Source organism: Salvelinus alpinus, chromosome 21 (genome assembly GCF_045679555.1).
Source record: "Salvelinus alpinus chromosome 21, SLU_Salpinus.1, whole genome shotgun sequence".
Lineage (NCBI taxonomy): Eukaryota > Metazoa > Chordata > Actinopteri > Salmoniformes > Salmonidae > Salvelinus > Salvelinus alpinus.
Window position 1 is genome coordinate 13,619,716 of NC_092106.1, and position 24,330 is coordinate 13,644,045.

The following is a 24,330-nucleotide window of genomic DNA, read 5'->3' on the forward strand; positions in this document are numbered from 1 at the left end:
AGGCTAGCATGAACACAGTGAATTGAAGAGACTCAATATACTTTGACATTTGTCTGCTATGGTTTCCAGATATAAAATATATTTGTAATTTTCAATAAGATTGACAATCTGCAAAGAAAGCTCTCCATATGTAACAGCTAACATAATTCTACATAAATAAGATGTAGGGCTCTATTCAATCTGTATCGCTGAAGTTCAGCGTGATTGAAATTTAAAGGCAATGTTAGTGGAGATTGAATTCATGATAAAACGCTGCATATGAAATGCTTGACAGTTTGAATAGAGCCTGTGTGCTTTGTCAGCTTATAGCCCTGTTTATACTGTACATGGTGCTAACATGCATCCTGTGTCCTGATCTTGTCCACAATTTGGATTGTGCCCACTTTTTAGGCCAGAGTTGATCGTTGAAAGAATGGGCAAGATTAGAACCTGTGACCTTCTGGCTCTTATCCCAGTGCCTAGTCCACTGCAGCAGCATGAGGGAGGGTTCCACAATTATTTCCCACATATATACAGCTATTCAGTCAATTAGAACATCAAATGAGAAATGTGATTGGTTAAGGTTGGAAAACAAGACTCATTGTGATTCGAACTGGCGACCTTTTCGCAACCCACATTGAAGTCCCTCCATCCACCTCAATGGGTTAATAATCTTTTTACAATAGTGACTCCTCGATCACCCTTTTAAATGATCACTTGGAAATACCACCACAGTGAATTCATCGCTTTTTGTCCATCAAATTGCATATTTACTCTTGATAACATCCTGAGTAAGATGCATAGACAACAAAATCAAATAATTTAAAAAACATGTTTCAGAAGGAATTTAAATTAGCTAGCTCTACAAGAAAGTCAATGTATCCCAAACTGAGACAAATAAAAAAAATATGATATTACATACAGGCACATAGTGCTTTTACTTTTGGGCTATCAAAATAGCTTAAGCTTTTTATATCTGCTAAACATAGTACAAACATATTTTTACAGTATGCCAAGCCTTAGACAAATTGCATTCTACCACTGGACTGGGAAGTGCAGATTTTGTTCTAGTATTGTGGAATAAGGAGAGCACTTTACCACAACCTAACATGGAAGCCAATACACTATTTGTGCATCACATTCAATAGATATTAGTAAATATTTGTTTTAATTGTGGAATTAAAATCACCTAGGGCCAAAAACAAGAGTACCGCTGGTAATGGACTCAAGGAGATCAAATCGGAATGTAACACGTTTTAAAAACCACATTGTATAAATAAGACCTTTTTTGCATGCACAGATAAATTCATTTGGATAACATCCAATAGCTGCAAACACTTACTTGTTGACCCAACTGCAGTTGAAATGCAAATATCAAGATATTCATAATTGTGAACAATCGTTGAAGAATTCAAGCTTTCCCTCCTTGTACAGTAAGTCACAACAGAGCATTACTAAATCTAGTCTGAAACAGATTCAATCTGCATCTCTCAAAACCAATTGTCATTGCTGTGTGTATTCTAATCTATACCTCAGAACTGGCGCACCAGGGGATAAAACTAGCAGGCAAGGAGTATCAGTGACCTCCACCCACTACAACATAGTGCAGTAAACAAACCTAAACGGATCATTGTTCGATTTACACAGAGCAAGGGAAGGGGGTTGCAGTGACCCATGTAGGTCCACAGACAGATAGAGGAGTAGGGACCAGAGCTGTGTGAGAGTACTTCCTGGATGTGTGTGTGGGTGGGGGGGGGGCTAGTGTTCAGAGGTGTAGTGTGCAGAGCTGAGGGATCCTCGCCGTGCCAGACTCTGGGTGCTGGAGCTCAGGGTTCGGTTCTCTGTCAGGCTGCAGGGGTTCTGGAAGAACATACAATGACATATACATTCATTTTGATGACACACAGCCAGAGAAATGCCTTAGGATATGAAGCACATAAAATGAAAGGTGATGAATAAACACTAACAATCATATTGTACAGAAATGTGAGAATAAGCCAGAAACTGCTGCTCACCCTTGCTGCTTCTTGACGCTCCCTCGCACCCACGTTCAGCACATTCAGAGAATTAGCCCTTTTCATCCTGAGGGGGAACAAGAAAGAGAGAGTAAAAAATTGGACATCATTTTGAGAGCTAACACGTGCAGAATGAGGACTTGGTCTTTACCCAGGAGTCGGAGGGGTGGTATCCTGAGGTCCGACTCCTTTCAGCTTCCTGACCAGCTTCTCGCTGCTCCTGCGTATCGACTCGCGGAGCTTGGTGAATGAGCCGCTGCGCTTCAGACTGCCCAGGCCATCCTGCATGGAGCCCTCCTCTTCCGTGTGGGTCCAGATGTCCCGCACCTCACCTGAGACACCAACATCAGAGGATACACAGTGGCATCATCCAGTACAATTAGTTATTTACAGTACAAATCTGAGGTACATTTTCAATTCCAATACATACACCCCTTTTGGATCAAAAATGCTATTGAATCTAGAGAGCAGGTTTCAAATATCATATTATGAGTTTGCGCTCACCATCCACAGATCCAAAGTCTTTTTCATGGGCCCGGGTCAGGATCTCTTTATACAGAGCCTCAGCTTGTCTGTACTTCCCTTGTTTCAGGTAACATGAAGCCTGTAGCCAGAAATACAGCAATACTAGAGTCACAAATAGCACTATCACACCTCAGATAGATAGACACACGCATGCAACTTGGGTCAAAGTCCCCCAATTCTACTGAATCATAGCATATTATAAGCACACACACATAATATGGTAGCATCTAGCCCAGTGACCATGCCAACCATGTCCATCCCCCCTTTACACCCCTCCCTCCATTCACCCTCTCCTATTCTCCATCCTTCACCAGGTTATTCTTGGTCTTGGCCACGTTGGCGTCGTCGGGGCCCAGCCTGCTCTGGTAGATGTGCAGGGCACGCTCGTAGTACTGCTCCACTTCCTGGTACTTGCCCTGGTTCTGACACAGCAGCGCCAGGTTGTTCAGCTGCTTTGCCACGTCAGGGTGGTCCATGCCTAACACCTGCCCACGACAACAATAGGGTAGGGGGGGTGGAGATTAACAGGTTTGGGTAATAAGCAGTGTTAGGGGTAGCGCATTACAAAGTAACGTGTTACAGTAATTCAATTACTTTTTGCGATAACGAATAATATAACACAGAGTTACTGTTCCAATTGAAATAATACAGTTACTGATAAAAAAAATAGGTTGTTACTTATGTTATCATTCATTTCCTATTACAGTCACTGATCCAAATAAGTATTTGTGATGAGAGATAAGTGGCAGAAACGTACTCCCATTTCTTTGATTTGGTAGGACAAGAATATAACAGTAAAATGTCAACTGTGCCCAGGCAAGAAACACCTCTCCACTGCTAGCAACACGACATCGTTTATATTGAGTGAGGACGCGCAACGTAATTTGACGAGTAGTGTAACAAATTACTTTCCCCAGGGAATAATAAGTCATTATTTATTGTTGAAAGAAGTAACAAGTAATAGGTATGTGATTTTTGCTTGCATGACTGAGAAATTATAGTACAATATAGTACTGCAGGAGTGCTATACTACAGAATGCTTGCAGAGTTGCCATTAGTCCATCAGAGGGCAGGGTTTCTAGTCACGGTGCTGCTAGGTTACTGCCTCATTACCTTCTCTCTGATATCCAGGGCTCTCTTACACAGTGGCTCAGCCTCCTTGTACTTCCCTCTCTTTCCATACAGTACAGCAAGGTTGTTGAGTGTGGCTGCCACCTATAAACAAACACAGTACTGTTAGTTACATACAGTGATATACTCTGATCGCCGGTCGCGGTGAAAAAAGAAACACTCCCGATACCTTCAATACGTTCTTCCGCAAAAGGTGGGTAAACTGTTGGACAAAAAAACATTTACCCTACACCACTGGTTACATACTGTAGCTGCTTTTCCACTGTGCTGGGGAAAGCCATTAGCTATGCATGGTTTAGACTTCTTGTTTTGTCCATTTTGGTGACGCTTGAACTTCACTATAGAGGAACATACCGCAGGGTGATCTATGCCCAGGGTCTTCTCCCGAATGGCCAATGCGTCATTCAGGAGGTTAGCCGCCTCTTTGTACTTGTTCTGGTCTCTGCAGAGAAGAGCAAAACAGCCTTTAGCTTTAGCATACAGCTAACGTAACCAGCCACACTATGGAAATCCCCCACAGTAAGACCTAGCATGGAGGATATTCTAGGCTAACGTGGCTCCATTCACCTGTAGACCAGAGCCAGTATGTTGAGCATGGTGGCCACGTCAGGGTGGCTGTGGCCCGAGGACTTCTCCAGGTCCTCCAGGGCCTGTTTGCAGAGGGGCACGGCCACCTCGTAGCGGCCCTGGGAGGCGTACTGGATCACCAAGTTATGAAGGGTCCTCAGGCGGGCCGGGATCTCATAGCCTCCCTGCTGGGCCGCTGCTGCCGCACTACTACCGTGGGGCTGAGATACTGGGGGACAGGAGGACACGAGAGGGAGGTAGAGTCATTCATACAGACACAAAAATATACATTAACACAAACATACATAGACACATAGACATACACAAACAAACACACAGCGAGTGACAGACTATACAACAGAGTCACACCAAGACATCGACAAACATACATGCATAGCTCGTCTGCACAGCAGATTGACAGACAAGAATATCCGGTTCATTAGACGAGTGCACGTACTCTGTGACTGTTCCTCCTCGTCCGTGGGAAAAAGGTCATCTAGGGACTCCTTGGTGGAGCCCGTCTCTTTGTCATCCTGTCGACATAGAAAACATAACTAGATTGATAGTACAGAGCTGAGGGGAGTACCTATATTTTTTATTTATTTAACCTTTATTTAACTAGGCAAGTTAAATAAAGGTTTAACTATGAACTATACAGAGAAACACATAGCACCCTGCTCTGATAAGCCACCAACAGCTTAGCTTTAGTAATAACATAAAAGCTGAGGCAAAGACATGCACCGGGTCATATTCATTAGGGTACACCATAGCGAAACATTTTGCAATGGAAAGCGAATATGAGCAGTTTTGGTAGTTCCTCACTGTATCAGTCTGTTTCTTCCCCGTTTGGTGTATAATGAATACGACCCTGGTTGTGGTGGTCTGTGACATACCGGTGGGGGCGACTCCTGGTCGTACTTGCGGATGCTGCTCATGAACTGCAGGTGTCTGTTCTGCTCCTCCAGCGTGACCACCACCTGCTCCCTGTCCTGCAGCCTCTGCTGGGCCCCGGCCAGCTCGTCCCTCAGCCACTGGTTTTCCTGGCACAGCCTTCGTACCTGGGTGCGCAGCTTCTGCTTCTCCGCCTCCAGGGAGCCCAGGTGGGCCGACAGAGCCATCATCACCTGGGGAGGGAGAGGGAAAGAGAGCGAGAGAGCAAGAGAGTGAAGTAGGTGTGCATATAAACATGTACACATCCAATACAGTCAAAATACAACTTCACCCATTCTGCCATCTCCAGTATGACCCCACCTGTGCCTCTCCCAGGCCCAGCTCTATCCTCTCCAGAGACTGGCGGATGATGCCACTCTTCTCCTGCTCCACACTGCCACTCTCGGCCACCGGCCGGCCCTCCAGCACCTCCTGCAGGTTGTCCAGGAGGGTGTGGTTCTCACCTCGCAGCGCCTCAAGGCCCGCTATCACTTGCCGCGTGCTGCACAGAATCTCCTCCCCTGACAGCATGGCGCCTCTCTCAGCTCAACCCTGTATGGAGGAGGCGGCGGGAAGGGAGGGTTCAACATTTATTTATTTTTTTGTACACGGTCATATGGACTGTACAAGGTGTTGAAAGCGTTCCACAGGGACTCTGGCCCATGTTGACTCCAATGGTTCCCACAATTGTGTCAAGTTGGCTGAATGTCCTTTGGGTGGTGGGCCATTCTTGATACACACAGGAAACTTTTGCCCGTGAAAAACCCAGCAGCGTTCCAGTTCTTAAAACAATCCGTTGCGCCTGGCACAATCCATGTCTCAAGTCTTAGAAATCCTTATTTAACCCGTCTCCTCCACTTCATCTACACTGATTGAAGTGGATTTAACAAGTGACATCAATAAGGGATCATAGCTTTCACCTAGATTTACCTGGTCAGTCTATGTCATGGAAAGAGTTATTCATGTTTTGTATACTCAGTATATATGCACGTATGGGACACACAAATAGAATAAAGGTCTAACAGTGGTGTGCAATGGTAGCATTTAATTATGCACTAGCAGTAATATGGCTATTGGCTACACTCCACAGTAAACAGTGTTGTGTTGGACTAAAGCAGTACGACAATGTGTAGGCTAACCAACTAGCTATAGATATACAACTATACTTTTACCACTGCCGGTATGCTAAAGAGCCTTGTGACTAGAGAGTTACAGTAAAATACAGCTGGTACTGAACTGAGATGTCTAGGGGCTGCTGTTTGTGAGACACACACAGAGGAGAGAGGATAAGTCACTTCTAATAAGCTAAACCAGACTAATAGCACACAAGCCTACCATTATGACAACAATCCATTTTTATCTGTCCTATAGCTGTTTCACAAAACATCTTATCAGAACATACAATTATCCTCCAAGTTCTGTACAAAGTGCAAAACTACAAGTGTAGCCTATGTTTACCACCGCAGGGGGGTGTCAACAACGACAACAGTATGCTGCCCTGACAGCCTGTCAGAGCCTTTGAAACTGTAAAGTGATTGGCCTGTGGATTTTTATGCAAACTTTCAGAACCATGACTATGCATTCTGGCAGCCAAAGGAAACAGTGAATAGCCAATACAGATACCAATGGGACTGTATGTAAAACACATCCTGGTACAACGGTGCCATTTTGCTCCTGTGAGCCCGAAGGCATGAAGCCTAGAGCCGACAGCCGCCCAGTTCAATGACAAGTCATAACACATGATGTAGCCTACTTCCTGGTCGGTGAGGCATCATGCCACAGCGAGGGGTTGGAGTGGGATGTGTAGTACAATGAGAATGGGTCCATCAAGAACAGGTCTAATCATATGGTTGGAGTGCAGTTCTGACATTAAATGAAAACACGTTACAAGATCAACCATGACCTGCTTCAGATACAAATTAAAAAAATTGTAGTGGGTGTTATATTTCTGGTTAGGTGTTCTGCTCCCTGTGGCAATAACATGTTGATGCATCTTGCAACAGGGCTACAGAGGATGGCCTCCAAAAATTAAAAAAATAATATTATGTTGGCTTCTCAAAGACCAGCTGGGCAGCCTGAACTCGAATCATGAGCATAAAAGGACTCTGATCATCTTTCCACCATACCAATACTAATGGGGGTACAAGACAGGAGGGCTGCGCTGTGAAGCCAAGCGCCTAAGAGGAGAAACAGGTGTCTATGAGGAACAAGAGGGAGCTGTGCTGGGCCTGAGCAGGAGGCTGCATCAGCATAACACCAAAAGGCAGGCCAGCTGCAGCAAACCATACATTAACACAAGGATATCGGTTTACCAGTGGCTCCTGGGAGGAGGGCAGCATTTGGCAGTTGTAAACAACAGTGGTCATTGGAATTCACTGGGACTCATGCTGCAGTCGTTTTATAAAAGGACCTATAACAGATCTAATGTTGAAAAGAGCGGTGCTCTTATTTAATACTTGGGTAAATCCATTTGAATTCAATCCCTTTTTGACACCCTGCCTTTTGATTTAAACATACGGTAACATTCCATACATGTTCACCCATGGAAGAAGTGGTCAGAAAGTGACTTCTTGGACCTTATCAGTATTTATCGGGTCAATATGTTAGTGTATGTCTGTCTGTTTGTAACAGTGTGTTTATATGTGAAATTGTGTTCATATTATAAATTGTATTTTAATGTTTAAGGACTCTTGGACGATTAGTCCAAATGAGAACTAAAAGAGATTTAAAAAAATATATATATAAAAAATTAAATCAGGAGATAAAAGTACTCAAAGTTGACACATTTTGCATGTCTTCCCCTCACTGGAAAAGATAAACGGTTCAGTTTGATATCATTTAAAAGCTTACAAATAGTGTTGTCAAACTATTGGATTATTTCGTAAAACATCATTTTTTTAAATAAAAATTGTCATTTTAAACCTTTAACGTAAATGAGGTTTTTGTGTTGTGCCTACCATCGTTTACCTGCTCTTGAATACAGGGTGGGTGTCATTTCAATCATAGAAAAACAATTCAGAGAATTTACCTATCCTTCAGACCCCTGCCATTTAGCTGGTACACCATTGGAATTTAAATGAAATTGACATTAACTTCTAATTACTACCACAAAAGATGACCGCCGGTCCACCCACAGTCGAATGTCATCTTAAATGGTCATGTCTATTATCTATATTTTTATGATTTCAATAGGTTTCTTATAGAGGATTGAGTATAATTTAAAACAGATTCAAGTCAACCTTCTCTGATACGTGAAACTCCAACCATATGGTACCATTTTAAAGTTGAAATGTAAATTCTACTCCCATTTTAGTACATTAATCAGCCAAAACATGACACTCAACCTGTATTCAAGAGCATGTTGTGTCTCAACCAATGTGAACACAACCTCAAATTATGTAAAATAGGGTCTAAACTGCAACATATGCAAATATGGAAAGAAATCTGCCTTTTAATGTTTTTAGATAATTTACGTTAATGGTAAAAAAAAGAGATGTATTTAAAAAACTAAACAATCTCAACCGTTGGTCTTTTCCAGTGATGAAGACATGGATGTCTCATGGTATGGTATGCAAAATGGGTCAATTTGGAGCACCTTTATCTCTTGAATGTTTTGGCATGCAGGTCCAAAAAGTCACTTTCTGACCACTTCTGCAATGGGCAAATACAGTGCCTTTGGAAAGTATTCAGACCCCTTGACCTTTTCCACATTTTGTTACGTTACAGCCTTATTCTAAAATTGATTAAATACAAAAATAAAAAAACTCAACACTCCATAATGACTAAGCGAAAACAGGTTTAGACATTTTAGCAAAAGTATTAAAAATTAAAAACAGAAATACCTTATTTACATAAGTATTCAGACCCTTTGCTACGAGATTCAAAATTGAGCTCAGGTGCATCCTGTTTCCATTGATAATCCGTGAGATGTTTCTACAACTTTATTGGAGTCCACCTGTGGTAAATTCAATTGATTGGACATGATTTGGAAATGCGCACACCTGTCTATATAAGGTCTCATAGTTGACAGTACATGTCAGAGCAAAAACCAAGCCATGAGATCAAAGGAATTGCCCATAGAGCTCCGAGACAGCATTGTGTCGAGGAACAGCTATGGGGAAGGGTACCAAAACATATCTGCAGCATTGAAGGTCCCCAAGAACACAGTGACCTCCATCATTCTTAAATGGAAGAAGTTTGGAACCGCAAAGACTCTTCCTACAGCTGGCTGCCAGGCCAAACTGAGAAATCGGGGGAGAAGGGCCATGGTCAGGGAGGTGACCAAGAAGCCAGTGGTCACTGACAGAGCGCTAGAGTTCCTCTGTGGAGATGAACCTTCCAGAAGAACAACCATCTCTGCAGCACTCCACCAATCAGGCCTTTATGGTAGAGTGGCTAGACGGAAGCCACTCCTCAGTAAAAGGCACATGACAGCCTGCTTGGAGTTTGCCAAAAGGCACCTAAAGACTCTCAGACCATGAGAAACAAGATGATCTGGTCTGATGAAACCAAGATTGAACTCTTTGGCCTGAATGCCAAGTGTCACGTCTGGAGGAAACCGGGCACCATCCCTACGGTGAAGCATGCTGGTGGCAGCAACATGCTGTGGGGATGTTTTTCAGGGCAGGGACTGGAAGACTAGTCAGGATTGAGCCAAAGATGAACGGAGCAAAGTACAGAGAGATCTTTGATTAAAATCTGCTCTAGAACGCTCAGACTGGGGCGAAGGTTCACCTTCCAACAGGACAATGACACTAAGCACACAGCCAAGACAACGCAGGAGTGGCTGCGGGACAAGTCTCTGAATATCCTTGAGTGGCCCAGCCAGAGACCGGACTTGAACCCGATTGAACATCTCTGGAGAGACCTGAAAATAGCTGTGCAGCAATGCTCCCAACCAACCTGACAGAGCTTGAGAGGATCTGCAGAGAAGAATGGGAGAAACTCCCCATATACAGGTGTGCCAAGCTTGTAGCATCATACCCAAGACTCGAGGCTGTAATCACTGCCAAAGGAGCTTCAACAAAGTACTGAGTAAAGGGTCTGAATACTTCTGTAAATGTTATATTTCAGTTTTTAATTTTTTTCTAAATAAGCAAAATTGTTCAAAAACCTGTTTTTGCATTTTCATTACAGAGTGCTGTATGTAGATTGAGGGGGGGGGAACGATTTAATCAATTTCAGAATAAGGCTGTAACGTAACAAAATGCAGAAAAAGTCAAGGGGTCTGAATACTTTCCGAAGGCACTGTATGTATGGAAGGGTTTGAATTCAAATGGATTTACCCATTTCTTTCTGAGAAAGTGATCTTAAGGTACTATATCTTGAATTACTGAGTTAACAATGACATGAGGTTTAATCATGTCAGTCATAGAAAGTAGACAATAGGATCTGTTGCATTATTTGTGATACTTCAATGCAATACTCATACTGTGTGTGCAAAACAAATTAGTTAATTTCACATTTTATGGATGAATAGGCCTACAGCTCTATATTCACAGAATTAAGAAAATATAATATATTTAAGAAAATTAGAATATATCATTTTTATAATGCATTCTTTTGGCCTTTTTATGCACTTACTAGGACACTTTGGCAGGTCAGTAGACCTAAATGAGAAATCGAGAAGCAATTACCATAGGCCTACATTAAATTGGATGATGGCCTACAGAGGAGCATCCTGTCTGAGAGAAATACAACACCAGTCAGAGACAGATAAACAACATGTGCGCGTGTACAGGAGGACTTGTTCCATAAGCTATTGTATTTTGATGTTTTCCAATATTAGACCTTGTCTGCCTTCACAATGGACACGGTTTTATATAGATTACGAATTTGTATAACATTAGGCAATAACAACAGATGGTTAGGCCTGTGTGTGCATTGTTGTGGTTTTGTCAACGCGTTTAAAATGGTATAGGAATACTTAGGCTACAGACAAATAAAGAAAGAAAAACATTTATTCATCAAAATAAATAAATGTCAAATAAATGTATTGATGACATACTATAAGCATAGTGACAATTCGGCATTAAGGCAGCTGTGAGAGAAGAAAATAAAATACCATTGGGATATAACGCAGCCATTGAAACTACACAATTATGATCCACACGTCAAAGAAAAAAATGATGTGAAAACATTTTAACAAGAGTACGATCAACAAAAGTAATGTTGAACCTACCTGCTGCTAATTCCAGGTTTTTGGCGAGTTGTCGACCTCTTTTTGTTGCGTATCTCCGCTTTTCTTTCGGGCTCCCATTAAAGTTAATTGGACTCCTCGCGTCAAAACTTCCACTCTTTGTTCGTTATGGGACCAAGATAACGGATATATTTGGACGACAGCATTAACAGTAGACCTACAGTAATCATTCACCTGTTCTTGCGGCTCAGACTGTCTCATTTCAGCTTACCTGATCTGATCATTCCCACCATGCACCGCGGTAGATTGACGCCATCTCCTTCTGAGGACAAGGCCATCTATCTGTCGGTGCTCTGAACTGCGAGTGACGGGACAAACCAGCACAGACAGGACTGCAAGGATGACAGTTACCGAGATAAACTGCTCTTTTCACATTTTATTTTAAATAAATGCATAAAAAAGTGTATATAAAAAATATTATATTATGTATAAAATACATATGATATAAGTGATACTGCTCTATGACAGGCTTTCAATTTATTAGGCTGTAATGGAATGAGATTTTAGTTTTAAAGTGCTACATATCCCTTACCAGAACTGGATATTTCTCCATGAAATCTTTTTTGCTTTGGTATTCTTTTGGAATAGGCTACATGCTGGTGTGCTACAGTGTTACTGTTATTGTAAGTAACACATTGGTATGTGCATAATTCATTTGTTGAGTCAGTGACTATTATCAGTAAGAGTCAGTTACATTGTAACCAACACAACAAACAAACATGCCCAGTAGCACCACACATCACTGCATGGTGTTGTATTTATCATGCAGAGTACGAAACAATCAGTAATAACAGAAAGGTTGGGGCCTGGTATGTGTGTGGGGGCTGGGGGATGTGTTCTGGTGGTATAAGGGGTGGAACCCTGTGGGGACTTAATATAACTTGGCAAGTTTTCAACAAAGCAGATTAGAAGGGTGGGATGGAGGGATGGCCCAGGGAGAATAATAAACATTAGTAGCAGCAGCAGTAGTAGCTAAGCTGCTGGGCTTGTGTGGCTACTGAGGCTCCCAAAGTGGCGCAGCGGTCTAAGGCACTACATCTCAGTGCTTGAGGTGTCACTACAGACACTCTGGTTTGAATCCAGGCTGTATCACAACCGGCTGTGCTTGGGAGTCCCATAGGGCGGCGCACACTTTGTAGTGTTGTCCAAGGTTTGGCTGGTGTAGGCTGTCATTGTAAATAAGAATCTGTTCTTAACTGACTTGCCTAGTTAAATAAAGGTAAAACATAAAAGACAGTGGTGATGGCAGGGTTGTATGTGGCATCAACATTAGTTACAGTACGAGAGCAATGGCTTAGATAGATGTGACAAAGAGAACGTAAGTAAACTAAAAGGTATTGAAGTCTGTGGATCTTGGACAACATATCTGATGTGCAGGCCTCCCAGAATCTACAACATTAATGTAAACATTTGCATTGCAAAGATAAAGGATGCATGAAAAGTCAGAGTGATGGGAAATGATGGCAGGAGCAATGTGAGAGACTAATTGCAAGGCTATAGAGACCAACATGGACTATAGAACACAGTGGCATCTTCTACAGAGATGAAGAGAGAGGGAGACAGAGAGCAGATCACTCGGTGGGTGTCTGCAGGCAGTTATACGATCTGGGTGATTGATGGTTCAGCTGCTGGGCTGGTGTGGCTACTGAGGCAGACTCATACCTTTTAAGGGCAGCTCGGCCTCACTACTCCCCATGTCCTAGGTCAGGGATGGGCAACTCCAGTCTTTGGGGGCCAGAGTGGTGTCACTTTTTTCTAGCAAACACAGCTGATTAAACTACTTGCATTCTAAACTGAAGATCATGATTAGTTCATTATTGGAGTCAGGTGTTTTAGCAGATGCTGGGACAAAAGCGTGACATCAATCAGGCCCCTGAGGACTGGAGTTGCCCATCCCTGTCCTAGGTGAACACTGCTCAGGGGTCAGGTCAGCTGCTTGACAGCATCAGTGACACATTCTACACCCAATTCTAAATTCAGTGGCGTGGACCAGAATATTTACGTTTGCCAGTTGGCCTTAGTTTTGACACCTTTATTATTGAATCTTATTTAGGTCTGCAAATGCTATTCTGTTCCCTCTGAGCCCCCCAAAATATATATAAATACTAAGAGAAGTAATTAATATAATATAACGTTTGAGGTTAATAACAGTACAAAACTGTCCTACCAATATTGTTCTAGATTTATATCTTTGGCAATGTAATAAAGCGAATCCTCTCTTTGTAGTGTGATGTCAATGTTAAAAATCATATATCATTACTGGCCCCGCACGTAATTATTTATCTTACCGATTCCTATGATGCTTATCAAATTATCTCCCAAATGTCAGTGGTTTGAACTGTTGTAGGCCTGGTTTATGCCATGAAATCCCCTCATTCCTCTATATAATAACACGAGCCAGTGTCCATGTAATCCTGCAGAGTGGATGGTCCGTTTAATATTGGCAGAGGACATTGTGTGTGTGTGTGTGTGTTTTCCCATAGCTCATTGTATGCAGTGGGGCTTAAGGCTCCAGAAGATAGGGGTTTGTGGAAAGCCTGTGTTAATCGCAGGGAATGTGATATATGCGTCTGTGTCCAGGTGGTTTGGCAAATGGTAGAAGCAAACGTTACATCAACTGACGCCCACTGGACAGCTGTCTCTGTGCATACTGGCCATGCCTGAGAGGGGAGAATCATAGGACAGTTGGACGAGTGTGTATCAGTCAGTGTGTGGAGGTTAGTGTGTGTTTGGGGGTGGGAGGTGGTAGTGGATCTTATGCAATGTCTTCATGGCAACATGTAAAGTAAGTAAGCAATGTAACAATGTAAAATACATACTCTAACATGTACATCAGGGGTTCCCAATCTTTTTTTTAGCCCACGACCCCATTTTGATATCTGAAAATTCTCTCATCCCCACTCATGTGAAAAAAGTATGTAATTAACAGCCAATGTTTACTTTTTATTTGGGGCTATGGCAATCAATTGAAAAACATTCTAGCAGTATTTCTGATTGTCTTCTCAACTCACCCTCACATACTTTTGATGTGGGGCAGTCAATTGCAAATTAGTCAAACACAATGTATCTTATCATCACCACTAATGAGATAGGAGTGCTTGATGCATGTCGCGATGGGAGGTGTGGTTAGGGTAGCCTACTATGAGTTTTATGGTGCTTTCAAGACAACTGGGAACTCAGAAAAATACGAGGTCAAATCATGACGTTAGTGATCATTAGGTAGGAAAGTCTGAGTTCCAGAAAGAGGCCCGACTTCACAAGTTGTAATTCCGACCTGGATGACAGTTCAAAAATATTTTTTCCAGTCGGAGCTCGTTTATTTACGACTTCCCAGTTGTCTTGAATGCACTGAAGCTGGAAGTCAGAGATTTCCGAGTTCCCATTTTCCAGTTGTTTTGAACGTGGCATTTAATGCTCAGAGGTAGACGGCAGGGAATTCCCTTTGAGTCCAGTGATAGATGGAGCCATCTGTGCAAAAGCACACCATTTGATCCCATATGAAATCTGTTTTCCGTCAATATAGCCATTCAGCACACTGAACATCCCATATGCCGTTTCATGCTCGGGAATCGTGAGACAGAACAATATGTCCTCGTGAATAGCATCCCCCGACATGTATAGCGAACAAAAGTCAATGCATGGGCATCTCAGCCCTCACAGTTAACGTCCATTTGGAGATCATAAGCTGGGGAGTTTGAGTCGTTCAGTCAGTTTCCTCTTGATTGCTAGAAATATCATACATTCTTTGTTTAAAAGATATTGATGTGAGTTTCTGTTAATATATTTTAAAAATCCAGGATTTTGGAAATTTTACCGCAATCCCATTTTCATATCTGGCGACTCCATATGGTGTTGCATCCCCTACTTTGGGAACCACTGTTATAATATATATTGTTTTGTATAGGCCCTGTATGTTTTTTCTCTCAAGATTTGGGAAATTCTCTCGTGAACCCATTTTCATATCAGGCGACCCCACTTAGTGTTCTTAAACTGTTCCTAGGCTGTCATTGAAAATAAGAATTTGTTCTTAACTGATTTGCCTAGTAAAAAATAAAAAGGGTCACGACCCCTACTTGGGAAACCGCTGATGTACATAGACAACCCACTCAGCTATTCCCCCCATCTAGGCTATGTAAATCTGGTCAGTAGAAATCCACTGTGCTAAAGTTACAGGTCAAGGGGAGGAGAGGAGGAGAGGAGGTATCGGTAAATAGACGACAGACAGACAGACTGCTGAGTCGATGCAATTTAATCAGCCAATCTGGCACTGGTGGACGGAGAACTTTACACTGTGGCACTAAACATAGCCCCTCCAGCACAAGTGACTGAACTGGCTCTGGTTTCAATGGATGTGATTTCATCACCCAAACTGAGAGACACTATTTTAATGGACCTGTTTACAAAGATGTATTTTGTTTAATGTTTATATGTGCGTGACTCTGTGTAGGAATAACATATTATCTTAATAATACATGACAATGTGTAATTTCTCAATCATCCTGGGACCAATCACATATAAACCTATAGTCTAGCTAGCGCCTACCCTTTGACACATTATGATGTTGCCATACCTAGTTGATCCTTTCAGATCTAGGCTACCAAGAAGAATCTAAGGTCGTGGCAGGTAGGTGTGGCAGGTAGTTTAGGGGTTAGAGTGTTGGGCCGGTAACTGAACAGTTGCTGGATCAAATCCCTGAGCTGACAAGGTGAAAATCCATTGTTCTACTCCTGAACAAGGCAGTTAATCCACTGTTCCCCGGTAGGCCGTCATTGTAAAATAAGAATTTGTTCTTAACTGATTTGCCTAGTTCAATTAAAAAAAAAATTAAAATCTAGGGCAGTAGTATTCAAAATTCCTAGTGGAGGGGAACTGCAGTGGGGTTGGTAACTTTTGTAAGAATTAATTCTGGGGGGGGAACAAAAAATTAAGAGTACGTGTATGTGACAATATACAAATTTTTTTGAGAAAGATTATTTGAAAAATAAAATTTTATTGTGTAAATGTATTTATCGGTTTCTTTTTGTTGTGATAAGTGATGAAAATGTAATCAATTGAAGGCTATTTGTTGATGTAAAAATCTGAATTGACCAACTTTAAGGTTGTGTCATTAGATTTGGGGTGACGTGGGGTCATGATAAATTCTTTCCCAAAAATTGGGTCCCCAGAAATTCTTGTGAAAAAAGTTGGGTTTGAATACCATTGGTCTAGGGGGTAGAGTTTGGTTTGGGATTAAGTGGGTTGATCCTTCTCTCCTCCAGTTACAGACGTCCATGTTGCAGCTACAGCATACAGTATGTTCCATAGGCAGCCTGATAGCAGGCTCCTAGCTTGTTTATAATTTTGACCATGGCAGGTAAGCTGTGGTGCCGACAGCACAGAAAATTCGTACATAGAAAATGTAACATAGGGCCCTGAGATGCATACCACTGCCATTTTGAATAGCAACACCAATCCACACACAATCTTACAAGGTTATTTTGATTCTGTAATGTGTGAAAGTATTGAAATAGTGATGGCTATGGGAAGCTGGTTGTACTGTGATGAGGCTCTGACACCTCTATGTGAAATTGAATGTTAAACACATTGAAGTGCTTTACAAATATCTATACGATCTAGTGTACATGGTACTACAATGCTACCCGATATCTTAGAAGGCATCTGAAACTCAGACAGTGAGAGAAGTATAAACCAACAACACAAACCCCACTTCTCTGTCTCGTCTTTAGAACTCTACTTCATTCTATTCCACTTTGCAACAAATGCAACAAAGTCACATATGTTTATGGTGTCCCCTTTCAAGGGCTGGATCTATTTGAAGGGTCTGCAAACTGCTAAAATGTTTTTTTTTCTACATAGGTGTACATGTTTGACACTGGCCGCTCAGAGGTCACACCATGTGTGGATTCCAAAGAAGATGTCACTGTAGCCCAGCGTTAACTTCCTGTCTCATATTCTGTTTCGTATAGTACAGCCATCATCGCTTCTAGGGAAGTTCTCTGCTCTTTCAGCCTCTTCTAGGCCTCTTCTACCCTCTAACCTTCTAGGCTTCCCTAGATGTTTAAAATTATCCTATTTAAGAAGCCAATGTATTATCCTGTGCATGTGTAACGGAATTGGATATGTAACCTCACTCCCCAGCTTGAAATATCTCCACTTGCGCTATCAAATTGCTAGCTTTTTGGTATCGCAGTTGGCAAAGACACGTGTGTTTGCGTAGCAGAGGATCCAGGATCACTCCCATTGCACACGTGTAAGGAAGGAAGCTAAATGTTAAGCAAGCACAGTGACGCCTGTTACTCATGCTTTACTTTCAATAAGCAACAAGCCAATAGTAGATTGACAAACACCAGCATATAATGTGGAATGGTGGCCGTTTTACGGGGCGACAACGATGAGACAGCCTACAGGGAGGTCAGAGACAATCTCTCCCTCAACATCAGCAAGACAAAGGAGCTGAACGTGGACTACAGGAAACGGAGGGCGGGGAACGCTCCCATCCACATCAACGGGGCTGTTGTGGAACAGGTCGAGAGTTTCAAGTTCCTCGGTGTCCACATCACTAAGGAATTATTATGGTCCACACACATCAACACAGTTGTGAAGAGGGCACGACAACGCCTCTTGCGCCTCAGGAGGCTGAAAAGATTCGGCATGGGCCATCAGATCCTCAAAAAGTGACATAGCTTCACCATTGGCTGTGTATTGGGCCATACGCATTACCCTCTGTAGCGCCTTGCACATCTTGGCTGCATCACTGCTTGGTATGGCAACTGTTTGGCATCCAACCGCAAGGCGCTACAGAGGGTAATGCGTATGGCCCAATACATCACTGGGGCCGAGCACCCTGCCATCCAGGACCTCTATACCAGTTGGTGTCAGAGGAAGGCCCTAAAAATTGTCAAAGACTCCAGCCACCCAAGTTATAGACTGTTCTCTCTGCTACCGCCGATGCACCAAGTCTGGAACCAACGGAACTCTGAACAGCTTCTACCCCCAAGCTATAAGACTGCTAGATAATTAGTTATATAGTTAACCAATAGCTACCCGGAATATCTGCATTGACCCTTTTTGCACTAATCTCTTTTGACTCATCAAATACGCTGCTGTTACTGTTTATTATCTATGCCATTGCCAAGACATTTTATCCCTACCTATACAGTACCAGTCAAAAGTTTGGACACACCTACTCATTCAAGGGTTTTTCTTAATGTTTACTATTTTCTACATTGTAGAATAATAGTGAAGACATCAAAACTATGAAATAAAACATATGAAATCATGTAGTAACCAAAAAAGTGTTAAACAAAGATTGAGATTCTTCAAAGTATCCACCCTTTGCCTTGATGACAGCTTTGCACACTCTTGGCATTCTCTCAACCAGCCTCATGAGGTAGTCACCAGGAATGCATTTAAATTAACAGGTGCCTTATTAAAAGTTAATTTGTGGAATTTCTTTCCTTCTTAATGCATTTGAGCAAATCAGTTGTGTTGTGACAAGGTAGGGTTGGTATACAGAGGATAGCCCTATTTGGTAAAAGACTAAGTTCATATTATGGCAAGAACAGCTCAAATAAGCAAAGAGAAACGACAGTCCATCATTACTTTAAGACATGAAGGTCAGTCAATATGGAAAATTTCATGAACTTTGAAAGTTTCTTCAAATGCAGTCGCAAAAACCATCAAGCGCTATGATGAAACTGGCTCTCATGAAGACCACCACAGGAAAGGAAGACAGAGAGTTACCTATGCTGCAGAGGATAAGGTCCTTAGAGTTACCAGACTCAGAAATTGCAGCCCAAATAAATGCATCACAGAGTTCAAGTAACAGACACATCTCAACATCAACTGTTCAGAGTAGACTGTGTCAATCAGGCCTTCATGGTCAAATTCCTGCAAAGAAACCACTACTAAAGGACACCAATAACAAGAAGAGACTTGCTTGGGCCAAGAAACACAAGCAATGGACATTAGATCGGTGGAAATTTGTCCTTTGGTCTGATGAGTCCAAATGTGAGATTTTTGGTTCCAACCGCCATGTCTATGTGAGACACGGTGTGGGTGAACAGATGATCTCTGCATGTGTATTTCCCCCCGTAAAGCATGGAGGAGGTGTTATGGTGTGGCGGTGCTTTGCTGGTGACACTGTCAGTGATTTATTTAGAATTCAAGGCACACTTATCCAGCATGGCTACCACAGCATTCTGCAGCAATACGGCATCCCATCTGGTTTGGGCTTAATGGGACTATCATTTGTTTTTCAACAGGACAATGACCCAACACACCTCCAGGCTGTGTAAGGGCTATTTGACCAAGAAGGAGAGTGATGGAGAGCTGGATCACCCGACCTCAACCCAATTGAGATGGTTTGGAATGAGTTGGACCACAGAGTGAAGAAAAAGCAGCCAACAAGTGCTCAGCATATGTCGTTTGTTAAAGGAATCAACGGAATGGTATCAAACACATGAAACACATGGAAACAACGTGCTTGACTCTGTTCCATTGATTCCATTCCAGCCGTTACAATGATCCCATCCTCTTATAACTCCTCCCACCAGCCTCCTCTGAAGTACACATGTACTCCGATCACAGAGGCACTTTATAAAACACAAGGTGCTTTATAGGAGCAGCTGTCATGTGTGTAGAGACGCTGCCCCCTTTTCACTTCCTCCCTGCTCCCTTCTCGCTCCCTCCCTACTCCCTTCTCGCTCCCTCCCTGCTCCCTTCTCGCTCCCTCCCCACTCCCTACTCGCTCCCTCCCTGCTCCCTTCTCGCTCCCTCCCCACTCCCTACTCGCTCCCTCCCCGCTCCCTCCTTTTCCCTTTCTCGCTCCCTTCCTTTCCCCTTCTCGCTCCCTCCCTGCTCCCTTTTCGCTCCCTCCCTTTCCCCTTCTCATTTCCTCCCTGCTCCCTTCTCGCTCCCTCCCTGCTCCCTTTCTCACTCCCTCCCTTTCCCCTTCTCGTTCCCTCCCTGCTCCCGTCTCGCTTCCTCCCTACTCCCTTCTCGCTCCCTTATTGCTCCCTCCCTGCTCCCTTATCGCTCCCTCCCTGCTCACTGGAGCTTCCACAGCAGGGGCTTAGTGAGGGTCTAGTTCACGGGGACCCCCAGTCCCCGTTCTTCCTCAAGCTAGCTTCACATAACTGTTCCTCCTGTCTGCCAGCCCAGGCAGCTGAAGCCAGAGAGAGGATAAAGTGGCAGGCTAAATTGAGTGTGGCACTGGCCCAGAGTGCATCACTCTCTCCCCTTCTTCTCCTTCTCTATCGTCTCCTCACAGTGCATCCTCACCAAGCAGAATCTGTCTGGTCTGGCTTCACACCAGCACAGAGACAAGCAGAGCCCAGGCACCCAGGTGGAGAGTCCATCATGTGTCATGGAGGCCTCAGTTGGCAGAGCGGGTGTGTACATGGAATTCAGAATGATCAAACCTATGCATGGACAGTATTCTGCATGTAGGTGTATATTGTTCTACATGGTCAAAAGGCAAAACTACAAATCTCAAAAGTTTGACAAATGAAATTACTGATTGGTTGACAAGATTGAATGTCTTTTATTGATTGGTTGATGACCACTTAAAAAGGGAACCTCAAATAAGCTGCAAACATGAGTTGTGTGCCCAACATGCAGTCATGGTAATGCTGTTGACCATGGTGCATTAATAATGAGGATGGATGGGGGTTGACTGGTGTTGACTGGGCACACGGGAGGGGCATGGGGACATGGACAGAGATTAATTTGGTCAGTCATATTAGGGGAGGATAGGCATGACACAGCTGTAAAACTTCATTAAATAGTAGCCGCAAAACACCAGTCTCAACGTCAACAGTGAAGAGACGACCCCGGGATGCTGGCCTTCTAGGCAGAGTTGCAAAGAAAAAGCCATATCTCAGACTGGCCAATAAAAAGAAAAGATTAAGATGGACAAAAGAACACAGACACTGGACAGAGGAACTCTGCCTAGAAGGCCAGCAACCGGAGTCGCCTCTTCACTGTTGACGTTGAGACTGGTGTTTTGCGGCTACTATTTAATAAAGCTGCCAGTTGAGGACATGTGAGGCATCTGTTTCTCAAACTAGACACTCTAATGCACTTGTCCACTTGCTCAGTTGTGCACAGGGCCTCCCACTCCTCTTTCTATTCTGGTTAGAGCCAGTTTCGCTGTTTCTGTGAAGGGAGTAGTACACAGCATTGTACGAGATCTTCAGTTTCTTGCCAATTTCCCACATGGAATAGTCTTCATTTCTCAGAACAAGAAAGACTGACAAGTTTCAGAAGAAAGTTATTTGTTTCTTGCCATTTTGAGCCTATAATCAAACCCACAAATGCTAATGCTCCAGAAACTCAACTAGTCTAAAGAAGGCCAGTTTTATTGCTTCTTTATTCAGAACAACAGTTTTCAGCTGTGCTAACATAATTGCAAAAGGGTTTTCTAATGATCAATTAACCTTTTAAAATTATAAACTTGGATAAGCTAACACAACGTGCCATTGGAACACAGGAGTGATGGATGCTGATAATGGGCCTCTGTATACCTAAAAAAATCAGCCGTTTCCAGCAACAATAGTAATTTACAACATTAACAATGTCTACACTGTATTTCTGATCAATTTGATGTTATTTTAATGGACAAAAAAATGACTTTTCTTTAAAAAATAAGGACATTTCCAAGTGACCCCAAACTTTTGAACGGTAGTGTACATACTGCATATGTACACAAACAGACTTAAACCTGTCTTGTTGCTACTCTGCTGTGTCTTTCTACAACAAAGGGTTTAGAGCAGGGGTTCCCAAACCTTTTACCCAGGGCCCCCTTTTTCACATGTATTATTGTTTATTGAGAACGCCTATATTAAATACACCACCAGCTTGATTTTGTTTAATTTGAGGGACCTAGGAAAATGTTATTTTGAAGCTCATTTTCTGCAATTCTACATAGTTTAACAAAACTCTTGACAGAGCCCTGACCTCAACCCCATCAAACACCTTTAGGATGAATTGGAACGCCGACTGCGAGCCAGGCCTAATCACCCAACATCAGTGCACGACCTCACTAATGCTCTTGTGGCTGAGTGGAAGCAAGTCCCTGCATCAATGTTCTAACATCTAGTGGAAATCCTTCCCAGAAGAGTGGAGGCTGTTATAGCATCAAAGGGGGACCAGTTCCATATTAATGCCCATGATTTTGGAATGAGATGTTCAACGAGCAGGTGTTCACATACTTTTGGTCATGTAGTGTAATATTCCACTACCAAATATGTTTTATTATGATTATTTATATAACCCCTCAATTTAATTATACATATTTTATTTTACAGAAAGTGAATAGATCAATTGATAGCGACAGAGTCACACTACATAAGATTACTTCCCAAGCAAAGTCTAATTTATTTGACTCTTTGCCTTTGGAATGTCATAGTTCAGCTTCTGAATATCATAATGACAAACCAAAGATATTCCCATGTGCAGCAGAGTCGCATGTTCTTCGGGCATTTTACCGCTTGTTTCTATCCTAAAGCGGTGCCTATTTATGCTTTGTTTTAGATCAGTATAAACAATAGTGATATTTTTTTTGTAGCCCTTAAAGCAAGGACCGCCCCCCCCATGAAATGTTGGCGCCCCGCTATGGGGGTAGCGTTCCCTAGGTTGGGAACACCTGTTTTAGAGAATGCTTTGTTCCACAGAGTATAGCAAGCTTGAAACATATTGCAGAGACACATTCCACTTCCATCATTAAGAAATATGAACGTGGTCATTGAAATATTAACCTGATCATTGAGTCTTCACACATTTGGTTATTACATTGCTGTGACCGGAACCCCTCAGTAGTGTTGCAATAGAAAACCCCTGAGCACATCAATAAGTACTGAGCTTAGCTTCTCTTGGCTGCCCCCTACTTTGCATAATGGGAGGGATTAGAAGTGTTTGCGTCACACCCATCAACAATTTTGTTGTCACAGGGGCGCTCTCTGATTTAATATCTGTCAGTAATTGCACTACTGATATGTAATAGATCTCAGACACAAGGCACCTGCTATATCTCATACTCCTGCTGAACATCTCAAAATAATTTGATATAAAACCACTGGCTGGTACCCTTTGCCAATTTCCCTCTTGTATTATGTAAGGTGCATTTTATACATGAGATCGAATTTTGACAGAATTTTTTTACTTAATAATACTTTTGATAATATATGCTGAAAGAGGCTTGTGCACAAGGCCTGGACAATCAACATCTATCACTCTTACCCTTTCTAAATCTGCTTCAGCAAACTTTGGTTGTATACAGAGATGCTTAGGCTACCTGGGGTGGCAGGTAGCCTAGTGGTTAGAGCGTTGGACTTGTAACCGAAAGGTTGCAAGATCGAATCCCTGAGCTGACAAGGTAAAAATCTGCCTTTCTGCCCTTGAACAAGGCAGTTAACCCATTGATTCCAGGCCGTCATTGAAAATAAGAAATTGTTCTTAACTGACTTGCCTAGTTAAATAAAGGTAAAAAATCTTATGCAGTCCTTCCAACCAAAGACTCTTCTTCATCTGTGTGTTTGTTATGACTAGCTCTTGACTAGCTCTTATGACTATCACCCCATGGGACACAGCATCTTTCTTTGGCAGGGCCCTGGCATGCTGCTAGAAATAGACATGAAGGCATATATTATCTAGCACAGTTTGGTAGATTTGTCCTGACAGAATGGTTGGCACAAATGCTCAGGGTAGAGGGTGGCCGGCATGGATTTGTAAGTACGGCACACTGAAGTGTGGGGCTTGTTCATTCTGTCTAGTCATTGAGCTGGGAGACACAGTGGCACTGTGCGGAAGACTTGTTTTAAAAAGTCTCCTTATTAACATTGTTAAACCTTGTGTGATTAAACCTTGTGTGAAATCACATTAAGCCTTGATTGACTATGAGCTTCAACAAAAACCTCTGCGAAGTGCAATTGCTCTGAATCCAAGAGGAGTGTGTCACACAGTTCCAGTTTGTGGTTCATATT

General features: G+C 42.6%; 1 protein-coding gene across 2 annotated transcripts; it reads right to left on the reverse strand.

Annotated features, from left to right (window-relative positions):
* Positions 1 to 1,126: 1,126 nt before the first annotated feature.
* On the reverse strand, positions 1,127 to 11,603 carry LOC139547893 (kinesin light chain 1-like). 2 transcript variants are annotated; one of them, XM_071357049.1, is made up of 12 exons: positions 11,329 to 11,603; positions 5,469 to 5,699; positions 5,111 to 5,341; positions 4,675 to 4,750; positions 4,218 to 4,446; positions 4,005 to 4,092; positions 3,633 to 3,734; positions 2,831 to 3,004; positions 2,499 to 2,598; positions 2,146 to 2,326; positions 1,995 to 2,061; positions 1,127 to 1,839 (listed from the first exon to the last, which is right to left on the reverse strand). In XM_071357049.1, the coding sequence occupies exons 2-12, from the start codon at positions 5,676 to 5,678 to the stop codon at positions 1,738 to 1,740; spliced, it is 1,560 nt and encodes a 519-aa protein (XP_071213150.1). In that variant the 5' UTR covers positions 5,679 to 5,699; positions 11,329 to 11,603; the 3' UTR covers positions 1,127 to 1,737. The 2 variants fall into 2 exon arrangements, with proteins under 2 accessions (XP_071213150.1, XP_071213151.1); XM_071357050.1 differs by lacking the exons at positions 1,127 to 1,839; positions 1,995 to 2,061; positions 2,146 to 2,326 and having other exon boundaries at positions 2,807 to 3,004; positions 11,329 to 11,466.
* Between the last annotated feature and the right edge of the window lie 12,727 nt (positions 11,604 to 24,330).

Excerpts from the sequence above, each read along its gene's own strand:
- LOC139547893 (XM_071357049.1), bottom strand. The coding sequence starts at position 5,678 with ATGCTGTCAGGGGAGGAGATTCTGTGCAGCACGCGGCAAGTGATAGCG. Across the intron at positions 4,447-4,674 it reads CGAGGAGGAACAGTCACAGA|TATCTCAGCCCCACGGTAGT; the intron begins GTACGTGCACTC and ends CCTGTCCCCCAG. Across the intron at positions 3,005-3,632 it reads CCCTGGATATCAGAGAGAAG|GTGTTAGGCATGGACCACCC; the intron begins GTAATGAGGCAG and ends TGTCGTGGGCAG.